The sequence below is a fragment of the Triticum urartu genome, chromosome 4 (assembly GCF_003073215.2).
Source record: "Triticum urartu cultivar G1812 chromosome 4, Tu2.1, whole genome shotgun sequence".
Taxonomy (NCBI): domain Eukaryota; kingdom Viridiplantae; phylum Streptophyta; class Magnoliopsida; order Poales; family Poaceae; genus Triticum; species Triticum urartu.
Window position 1 is genome coordinate 333,893,140 of NC_053025.1, and position 11,534 is coordinate 333,904,673.

Consider the following 11,534-nt stretch of genomic DNA (forward strand, 5'->3'; position numbering starts at 1 on the left):
TAGATATCCCCCGTGGGTTTGCATAAGTAACCTCCTATCAGATCCGATAATGTATCAGGATCAGACCCCCTCTCTACTGGTTGCCAATCCAAGGGTTTGGAAAGCATCGTAAGATTGAGTTTGATAGGGAGCAGATTTATGTTCAAATTGCACTTAACATAACAAGAATTCTCTATATACCCTTGACCTTTCTTAAGAACCAGCACTGGATCTTCTTTTGTTACTCCCCTATCTGTTGATATATGTAGAACATTTCTTTCAATCATGAATTGGAGCAAGTATTTCCCGATATCATAATGACACCGATTTTTTTTCTTTTTTGCTAGCACCTTTGGGCTGAACAACCTCCTTAACTGATTCTACCTTACTAGTGAGTACTGCTTCCACCTTACCACTACCTGGTGCTTTGTATTATAGAAACCTTGCTTGTTCTCATACAGTTGAATTAAGTTGATCTATAAATCTAGCTGCCTTAACTGCGGATGATTCCTGAAGAGTGTTGAATACCAAGCCTAGTACATGAATCATGATAGCCTCAAGCGTATAGATACCAAACATCTTAAGCATAGGTAAGCTACTTGGTAGGCAACCCTTTAGATATTGCTTAGCGTTAGGCTGAACTTTATTAATCAAGAACTTTACTATGTTAGGAGTTACTTTAAATAGATTATCCTCATCAAACTTCATTGTGCAATTTGTAATTTGATTCTGTAAATCTATTAATTCAGTATCGGAAAACACACCATTTTGATTCTTCTTTTCATTAATCAACAACTTTCTAACATCATCCTGATACATATCAACATTAGAAGTCTTTTCGTTTTGTCAATATCCAACAGCTTAGTGTAGTAATCGTTCCAGAACTCCTTAATAATACGTGCATTTTGCAAAGATTTCTCATTCTCAATGCTATCATCATATGTCTCGGAACAATAAAATAGAACCTGCATACTTTTATTTGTTACCCTTACTAAACCGCAGTAAGGATACGAATACGACTGAAATAAACTACTAGAATCTAAATATAAGGAAAGGATCAGAATAAGTACTAATGCTCTGACCTCGGCCCTCGTTCCGACCACCCACCCCCTCTCCATTCATATATATGGCGATACCCTGAAAACCTCACGGACTGAAATAAAACTATCCGATCGGTAAGTATTAGGCTACAAAATGTACTCTCACGCGCAGAGATCAGCCAATATACATCGTCGGAGCGTCTCTAAGATCGCAGTCTGTCTGCTGCCTATCCAGTAACGTGATCTCCCGGCCGTAGCGTGGACTGATATGTTCTATTTAGTGCCGCCAATATTTCCAAGTTCCAGTGGAATTGATGGTAACCTTAGAAGTGCATTTTACATTCCCAAGTCGCAATGTGTCTCCTTTGTAAACCTGATTTTCAAGATAACTAACTTAATGAGCAGTGCTAGTAAGCCAAGATCTACTATGAGTAAAAACGATAAAACCAACTGAGTGATAATGTAGTGATGCCGTATAGTAACTGGAATCTAATTATATACGACAGGAGTTAGCAGCTCTCTGATGTACTATATATAATCACTATTACTGTCCTCGTCTACTCGTCCTCACCAAATGCTTTTCATGTTTTCTACATAGAAACGAGTCAGTACGTTACTCCTATAGCGCCAAACGGACTGATATGCGCGGATAAAACAGAGTGATATTTTACTAGTTACTTCTTATAGGGACAAATTTAAAATGAAAGACTGGATTACTATTTTGTGGTTAAACGGAGTCTCCAGCAGAATAGGCAGGAGACCAAAATCAAGCTTTCATTTACTGATACTCTAGCGATTTAATGGGTCATAGAGACGCGCGAACATACCAAGATATACGTTCCAGGATGGATAATTATAAACAGTTGTGAAGTGCGAGATTTGATACAGCCACATCGTTAATTGGAACAGAACTATAGCATGAATACAATATTGAAAGAAACGAATTCAGATAAAGTAGAGGTACAGAATAGATATGAAAAAAGAAACACGGAACCGTATTTCTAATAAGTCACCAATATTGTAACGCACTACATCCATTGCTTACAATTGTTCGCTAAGCTTTCTAAATAAATTATGAAGAAAACAAAGCTAGTCACCTACCATATTCACTTATCAATATCTGTGTCAGTGTTGCGCTAATTCCTTGTGTATTCTGCTGCTATGTTTCTTTGATCTTCTCCCTCTCCCTTGTGATTGTGACTGCAATACTTCTCGTAGTGTGTTGATCCCACCATCTTAGACTTGTCACTTGAGTGGAACTTCATGGTCACACTACACAGGGTTCCCATATTAGGGATATAAATCATTACGTCGTAATTATCCGTGATGTGCTACTCATCAACAACAAAATGTAGGCAACACGATTTAATTTGTTTATGTTTCATTAACTGCTTTATAATAATTAATTATTATTGGCATGTACTTATTAGTATTCATGAGAATTCAACTTTACGGAAGATATCTCCCTAGCGATCGCTCAACGTTCTTCTATCCTTTACCATGAGATAACACCCATATTTCATATTCGAGAAGATGTTTATACTTACCATTAACCTTCCTAGTAGAAAGCGGCAGGAAACTTATCCATGCAAACTGCCAGGTCCCTGGATTCTCTATTTGATAGAAAACGTGACACTATTTTGATAATGATCTTGTCAAAATTTTGCCTTGTACTTAATGTTGTTATGTTGGAGCTAATAGTTGCGCGAAATAGTCTGTCTTGATGTGTGTGTTTTTTTCCACTCTGACCAAAATAGATCAGCGCGGATCGCCCGTATATCAACAGATTAATGATCATCTAGAAAGCGTGTGAAATACATCGCCTTATTCGAATTTAATATCAATTCTACTGAAGCAATCAAGTGACTTGTTTGCTCTCTAATGGAGATGAAGAACGGCTATGACTCATGACACTAGACACTGTAATCTGATCGCTAGCTTATCTTAAATACACTAAGTCAGGGTGTTTTCTGAATGACCCTAGTGGGTAGTCTAGACAACATTGCCGCCTATGCGCAATTTCCATTGTCTTCATTACAGCAGTGTATGTTTCGAGCAGATCCTGTGTCCATTGTGTTGGGGTGCAAACACGACTCGGACAAGCCCTATGGAGTCCGTATAGACAGATACGACATTAATTCCCGGTTCACATGTTCTCAGTTACTCTACGATTTACAACGGACTAGTGAATTCCTGTAATCACAATAGAGTTAAATTACTATATGTGCATTATTCATAAGAGAAAATCTTTTTTTTGAAATGTATAGAACAGAGTGCTTCCATTCTGGGTGGCGACTCTGTGAAGGGATTATATTGCGTACTACTAACTAAGTAGAGAAAGCTAGTGTTATCGAAGATTCCATACCGCCATCTAAGTTTCCTCTCAACAGCTTAGCTATAGGAGAGACTAATAGAAAAAGTTACCTGTGTGCCAACAGCGGATTAACGGGTGCGTCTGGTCGATGTACTGCAGAAGCGCCTTAAGTTCCGAAATACATATAGTACTGTGCATAAAATGTTCCCTAGATGACTAGGAATTGTGTATAATGGTTTTCTTCTCGCGTTTGTTCAATATAGAATAGGACACTGAGAAATAAAGAATACGAGGCATAAGTACGTTTATAGCGGTAGTCGATCTAGATAGACCGCTTCATATTGTCTCTATATTAAGCTGATCTAATCAACCTCTCATATCTACCTCTGACGTGATTACGTCATTGACGCTATGTCGCCTTGCTGCACATCGACCTACTGGAAAGAGTGTCAGGTAGAGAGAGGAGACAGAGGAGACTGATACACTCTTCATGTTAAGGTAAAACCTAATGGCGTGTTACACAATTATTACCGTTCCCTCTGACATAATTGTGCATACTTTTTCCATCGATCATCATCTGCGGGTCATAGTGTGTACACTATATGCCTCAATCTGATAACTATACCTGCTTTGTTCCTTATCCTGCCCGTGCGAATATTAGCGTCTGTGTTCCTCTCTTGCGTGCCCGCGCAGAAGATAGCATCTGCCTCTTAAGCCATACAATAGTGGAGCTGCCACGAACAGTAGAAGGGGAGAAAGGTTGATGATGGCAGGTCGACTGGGCTTAAGCGGTGTGTGCTATCGTTATGCTCTTGTGGGTGGGAAAGTCGTGTCGCTCATGACTTAAGCCTTTATGTCCTTACTTTCGTCGTCCAATCTCTAAATAAATGTTATGAACGTTATACATTATAGAATGACCTATATGATATTATTGCTACCTCCGTGATCTCCCCGTAAAAGGCCGAATCTTTACACTCGGTCAGTTCTTCTGACTACTGACTCTTTCCGGAACGCTAGCAAATCTAATAGTTCCATCTGCTCTTCTTAACTTAAGAACGAAGGCCGCCATCCTTCTTATTCAGGAACCCTTTGTTTGAGGAGGGCGTATCCCCGGGAAGGGGAGAGTGGCCGAGCGGTCAAAAGCGACAGACTGTAAATCTGTTGAAGGTTTTCTACGTAGGTTCGAATCCTGCCTCTCCCACTTGTTGTAGACTTAAGAGAAGAGAAAGTAGGCGGAAGCCTAGGAGGGCCAACCGAGCGAAGCTCTTTTTTTTTGCCGTGCCGTGAAGTGCAATTTTCTCGTATGCGTTTTAGAGAGGTTGTCGAAAAAAGACGATCTATAGAGATTCCCCATCTATATCCAATCGAGAAGAAGCGAGTCGCTTCCGGCGTCGGCTTAGTCTCTGCAGCATCACCCGGGTTAAGGCCAGATAGAAGCGGGCAGATCAGCTTCCGCGTCAGGCTCTAGGTACACGTCTCTCAGTGCGCTGAGGAATCGGCATACCACGCACGCTGTGTCCCCGCAGGCTCCACTCAATGTCTCTCTCCTTGATCCGGGGAGAAGCCAGGGGAGCAGATATAACTCGATGAGAACTGTAAAGATATCTCGGGCAGCAATCCTTCCCTATGCCAGACGTCGACGAGGCTAAACCTGTAGGTCATTACTCGGTACACGTGGCACAACATCCAGCTCTATCGCCATCGCTGTGCAGTGGCTTTCAGCCACCTTTTTAAAGCAAGAATCACTGCCGCTCCTTAGTCGCCGATTAGCGCGCGGCTCCTCCCAGAAAGCAACGCCGGGCATGAGACGTCTTCTTCTTCTAACCGCCAAATAGTTCTTTCTCGTGCCTGATCTTCGGAAAGGACTCATGAGTAGGTTTGTGGCAGCTCTCGCTGAGAGCCAGCAATGAGAGTGAGGCTAGGCACTAGGCAAACGCTCGGAAAATGGACGTATGGACCTTAGTCGTTTTGCGCCAGACGCTCACTTGCAGCCAAGATCAGTGTGTGCTCCGTCACGCAGGTCGCTTGAGTAAACACGAGGGGCCGAAGATGTGTCTGCTGCTTCATGGTGTCGGTGTATGAGATTGTCGGTAGGGGATATGGCCGTTCCACTTTTCAACTCCACCGATATCTGTGGTATTCCAGTGACTCTCCTGGAGATCTATGAGCTACCGCGATTTCTCTCTCGGATGCCACATTCGCCAAGGATATTTGAGCGGCACGGAATACTCGACGAATCACACGCCTCACAACACCTGCTCGCCTCGGATCTAGTGTATTTTATGGGGATTCTTTTCCCGCCTGTAGGATTCCTATTCAAAGAATTACTGCCATTCCTTTTCGGCGTCGGTAACGACGGCTGCGGGGCCGCTGTTGACAATTCTGGCCGAGGTTGAACCAAGCTTTCTCTGGCAAATTCGCGCCCATCCCCGGTTGGACCACCAGATCTACCTCATCCGTCATCCAGCACGCCCATGGGAGACGTCTGCTCCAGGAAACTGCATGACCGGAGGCACACCACCGCCCCGCCTGGGTGAGCCATCGACGGCGAAGGAGCCCTCACCGCTGTGCCGCCGACGTCGGACGACGCACCGCACGCACCTAAGCAGATCTCCGCCGCAACAGCATCCCGGAGCCACGGCGGAGGAAGGCCCTGTCGCCGCCATCATCCCCCACCTGGGCTTTGCCCCGTGGCAGCTTCCGCGGCTTGTAGACGGACGGCCCCCTTATAAGGTAGTAGGGTGGGCGGCGGCTAGGGTGGGTGCGGGTCCTGCTCAGAATAGAGCGAGGCAATCCTCAATGCGCTGCCGCGCAGGTCGCTTCAATGAGCCTCGGCTAGAGCAGTGTTTGAGAGGCGTCAGATGGTCGAATACTACGCATTAGTTAAAGTGTGCGGCGTATCTGAGAGACCAATTGAGTATCTCTACATACTTAAAGAGCGCCGCTTTCTCAGGTAGCCTACTTGTCTCACATCCAGCTTGTACTCTCGCGTAGTGCAATAGAAGAAGTCTAAGCTCCGGCGCTCGTGTGTGGCTGGTTGTCTGTAGTGTTGCCTCATACATCGCATAATAAATGAACACGATCGCCAAACGCCTGTGTTTATAGAGTCCAACATTCAGGCTACGAGAGAAGCGAAATCTCGAGAGAAGTCGTCATTCTCCTGGGTCATATCCAAACCTTTGAATTTTTCACCCTAGTTCTGTGCAAAAAAACACAGTGGAACAAATTCTCTGAGAATACGCTCACGCTGATTGAATGTATGGATGAGAGCCCGGCGCCATAGTATTCATCCATAGTCTTCTCCTCCTAACGTAGTACAAGATAATGATATAAAATAAAAACAATTAAGAAGAGTATTGAGGTGTACTCTAGTAGTGGAAGTCAATAGGTGGCGTTCTCAAAGTACATTATCTGTTATTAGATCTGGACTTTTTCATTTTACTCAGTGGTAACTCATGAGGAGGTCCCGCTCATCATAATACACTAAAAAGGTTGCTCCATCTCTCCCTGTAGAGTGCAAAAGAAAGAGAAGCACTAGTACTCTCTCCTAACTGGACTGCACACTCATCCAATTCTGGATAAAGTTATTGTTGGTACCTCGAAAAACCCATATGAGGCCTGTATTGGCGAGATCTCCAAGCGCGTCTAATTCACTCGGCTTATCCGCACAAAGATATACACTAGCCTGGCCGAACAGTCGCAGTGCACACTTTTTCTACTCCGTATATTCAACCCGCATTACCGAAACCCAGTCCGCTCGTCCTCCATGCTCGAATGTTCCTCCGCATTCCCTTGTCTCTGTGTGATCCCTCTCTTCCTTTTTCCACTTGCAGTGCATCCACCATCACATTCAACTAATAAGCTTACATAGTGATGCGTCCAGTCTAGGCCATTATAGCTTTCACAGATGTGTGTTGTCACTTACTGTTATTACAATGTCGACTGCAAATGCGGAACCGCAAGCTTACGTCTCTCTGGCGGCTTGTATGATGGATTTCAGTCCAGACAAAAACTCCTTCCTTTGAAAAAGTGACGCTTTGCCGGCTTCGCTCTCACGGCGACCAGGGTTAGTGCGAACCTCATACAGCCCGCTCTCTGGAGTGCTCGAAAGACCCTTTCGCCATACTTACTTGCGCCTCCCCGAGCTTTCTACAACTTTCGCTTTAACAGCTTACCAAAGGCGACCCAATCAGACCTTTTCCGGAATTGGAAGTATTCGTCGCCCTACCCTAAGAAAGAAGTCACTATAAAACTGCTTGCCCTCCAGAAGTACCAAAGGTGCGCGGAGCCCGGTGAAAATGAATATGTTTGCTACTGAAAGAAGCCTGCCTATTGACTAATATTCGTCTTTAGAATGAAAGTAGCTATGAAGCCCAATCTACTGTCGATTCAAAAGGGGGCATAGTCATATGGGTGGGGTGTTTGTGGGGAGCTGCCTTGGATATGAGGAATTCCTCCAATCTAAAAAAAAAAAGAACAAAGAAAAAGTCCGTGACGAAGATCTTTCTTTTCTATCAATAGATAGGAATGAGTGTTCGTTATAGGGGATAGGATCCATCTGCTCTCTCTCTCTCTCTCTCTATTTTCTTTGATGCAATTTAGAGAGAAATAGCAGTGCAAATTAGAAAAAAAGAGAATCGGGAGATGACTCCAAAATAGATACATAGACATCTAAAGTAAAGGGATGTATATATTATTCCTATATATATCATCTATCTATGAAAAAAGTAAACAAAGTTCATTCTTGGGTTCCACGAAGCCCCGAATGGATTGGATCGTTTCTGCTTGTGCCAACGAAATGAAGGCCTCGCCCTTCCGAATGCTTCTCCGATCCTGAAGTTCTCGCGAAGAGAATAAGATGCAGCTCCCCCTCCCTCTGTCTTTTTCCGCTTTGCTAATCTTCCCCTCTAACGCGGGCCGGGCTTAGGCGGGCGCGGGAGGAAGAAAGAAAGTCGAAGAGCGTCTTCTCCTTTGTCCTTTTTTCAGTGCAACACAGGAAAGCACCCTCTTTTTGTAATCCCTGCAGCTTCCCAGAGGCTTGCTTTTTTTTTATTGAACGCATGGCGTAGCTAGGACCCCTCCAATCATGTTTGAGCCTATGTTCACCCGAGGCCAAAAAAGGAGAATTCCGGAATGCCTGCCGACGTTCAGATAAGGTGCATATCCCTTACCACTAAAGGAAAGGCTCGACGAAGGGGGGGATATTAGCTGGGTAAGGAAAACACATTTGGAGATTGAGATGTCGATTTGTTTTTCATCGAAAAGGAAGAAGGCCGAGGGGATAGCAGCCTTCCTTCGGGCTTTGCCTGCCGATGTTCTAATAAAGAATTCCGGCTCGGCCTAGGAAAGCGCTGGCAACAACATAAAGAAAGGGGTCCATGTAGCTACTGCGCCCGCCCACTGAGCAGCAGGTTCATCATCTACTACAAAAGAGAGAATCCACTTCATATAACCATGTCTCTGCTAGGCAGCATGTGGAATGGCCGAGAGCGGACCAAATGGATATATAATCCAAGCCGAGAGTGGAGTTACGTGAACAGCCGTCTGATGGAAAACAACTTTCACGTTCGGTTCAGAGAGCACTTTTTTCGTTGAGAATAAGTCCTTCCCTTTTGTGTGAATTCCCCAGCGGCGAATTAACAACTTGTGGGGCCCTATCTATTCAATCTCTCGAGCCCCAAGAAAACCCCCCTCTCCCTCGGACTCAATCTCTCTTTTGACTCTATATATGTGGGCACCTGATATCTATGAGGGTTCACCCACCCCGGTGACAGCATTCCTTTCTATTGCGCCTAAAATCTCTATTTCTGCAAATATGTCACGTGTTTCTATTGTTGCTTCCTATGGGGGTACATTACAACAAATCTTCTTTTTCTGCAGCATTGCTTCTATGATCTTAGGAGCACTGGCCGCCATGGCCCAAACGAAAGTCAAAAGACCTCTAGCTCATAGTTCGATTGGACATGTAGGTTATATTCGTACTGGTTTCTCATGTGGAACCATAGAAGGAATTCAATCACTACTAATTGGTATATTTATTTATGCATCAATGACGATAGATGCATTCGCCATAGTTCCAGCATTACGGCAAACCCGTGTCAAATATATAGCGGATTTGGGCGCTCTAGCCAAAACGAATCCTATTTCGGCTATGACCTTCTCCATTACAATGTTCTCATACGCAGGAATACCCCCGTTAGCCGGCTTTTGTAGCAAATTCTATTTGTTCTTCGCCGCTTTGGGTTGTGGGGCTTACTTCCTAGCCCCAGTGGGAGTAGTGACTAGCGTTATAGGTCGTTGGGCGGCCGGAAGGTTTCCATGAGTAAGGTTGGAAGACCGAAGGCAGTTTTCCGTGCACCGGACACGTAGCTTACCGAACCAGTTGCAACACAGATGGAAATGCATGCTATGAAAGACAGGGTTGAGTCTGTTACATCAACCGGACTCCATATCCTTGTACGAGTCCACAATCACTACACGAGATGAACCTGGGTTTGGTGAATGGAAGTTGGCCTTAGGTGTAATAGGACTCCCAGTTACTGCGCGCGATCGTATACTGAGGTGCTCCCCGTCGGTTGTTGGAACGACGCGAGCCGGGCCGGGCCTCGATTCCTTTCAAAAAGATGAAGGGACAGAGGTGACTAATTCCCCATCTCATTTGGGGCGGAAAACGAATCGACATCTCGATGTGATACAGCCCTTTCCATTTTCGTTGGGAAAGAACGGCGAAGTCCATCCGAACCCTCCAATGAAGAAATAAGAGGAGAGCAAAGCGCCAATGGCGCGCGAAGCGCATGCGGAAGGGGCACGGAGAAATAAAGAAGTGTGGGGGAGAAGCAGCCGAGCTCATTCCCTTCGCTTCCTGGGCCCAAAGCAGTGCTTTGTTTCCTGGCCAAATCAAGGATTTGGGGCTGATTGCAAAAGATATCTGAATAGAAAGATAGATCCATCCATCTATCCAGATATCTAAAAAAGAATCGATTTCGATTTCATGAAACCTTTGATTCAAAGAACTGCGCTTAGCCCCCCCGCTCATGAAACGGCTCTGCTGCAATGGATGGCAGAGGGTCCGTAGTACCCGAAGCACTGGAGTGATCCAGTAGCCGGGAAGGGGCCTAGAAGTGCCTACTACTACACACACTACACTTGGCTCTACACATTTACAGAGCTTACCCCTGTCCAGTGTCTGGCAGAACGTTGGGGGCTTCAATCGTCGACTCGTTATCTCCATCTCAGCCCAGGCTAACGGAGCCTGGCTTATTCAAGGGAGAGATTGGAGCCTATCAAAGCATTCTTGAGAATAAGATCCTTGGCTCCTCTTCATTCTTTACAGGGCCTCTGCCCACATGGAAGCGGGGCAGAGATGGATAAGATCACACACGAGAATAGAAGCATTTGAAATGCCTTTTTGATCATTTTGATAGAGGGGGATGGATAAAGTGGGCAAAACAGACTCACATTTTTCAATCGAAAAGATGGGTTCCTTTTTCGTCTCGACAAAGAAAGAATCATCTTGAAAACGCTCCTAACCCCTTCGTAGGGCCGTGTATAGTAAGTGATCCGAACCTGCCCGGAGCGAGCCCCCCTTAGAGGCAAGTGAAGTTGGTGAGCCGTATGATGGGCAACTATCTCCTGCGGTTCGGAGAGGACTCAGCTGTTAGTTAGTACCCCCTTGGTTTCGGGGTGGACCCTTTCACTCTATTTTATTATATACGCTTAGCGAAAAGAATGTTTTTTGATAGACCTAGGACATGGATTCTATATGAACCAATGGATCGTGACAAGTCGTTACTACTAGCAATGACTTCCTCTTTCATTACTTCATCCTTTCCATATCCCTCTCCCTTGTTCGATCTTACTCATCAAATGGCACTCAGTTCATATCTGTAAGTTCGTTCGATCATTGACAAGGTTCAAAGAAAGGGTGGACCATTCACCATGAAGGCTAAAAGCGAGATAGGCTTTACTGGACATTTTCGCTTACAAAGGCGAAGACAATTCCGCGTTTTTTCAGCCGATTCTCCGAAATTTAAGACAATTATCCTCACTCAAACTTCAAAAAGTCCATTTTTTCTGATGTAAATTATGTCTGTCTCCTTTGTCCTTCCTAACGCTAGTCTAATCTCCGATTAAAGGATTGATACGGGCGTGCTTCCTTGCAGAGGGTTGTTTTAGACACCTACCCACCAGAAACTTCGCTT

General features: G+C 44.8%; 1 protein-coding gene and 1 non-coding gene across 3 annotated transcripts; both read left to right on the top strand.

The window, feature by feature from the left end:
* The first annotated feature begins 4,451 nt into the window (after window positions 1–4,451).
* On the top strand, window positions 4,452–4,534 carry TRNAY-GUA. The gene has a single exon. It is a non-coding gene; the product is annotated as a tRNA-Tyr (tRNA).
* A 4,278-nt stretch (window positions 4,535–8,812) lies between these two features.
* Window positions 8,813–11,256, top strand: LOC125551606 (NADH-ubiquinone oxidoreductase chain 2-like). Of its 2 annotated transcripts, XM_048714871.1 has the most exons (2): window positions 8,813–9,632; window positions 11,036–11,256. In XM_048714871.1, exons 1-2 carry the CDS (start codon window positions 9,062–9,064, stop codon window positions 11,221–11,223), a joined length of 759 nt encoding a protein of 252 aa, XP_048570828.1. In that variant the 5' UTR covers window positions 8,813–9,061; the 3' UTR covers window positions 11,224–11,256. The 2 variants fall into 2 exon arrangements, with proteins under 2 accessions (XP_048570828.1, XP_048570829.1); XM_048714872.1 differs by lacking the exon at window positions 11,036–11,256 and having other exon boundaries at window positions 8,813–9,655.
* Window positions 11,257–11,534: the final 278 nt, after the last annotated feature.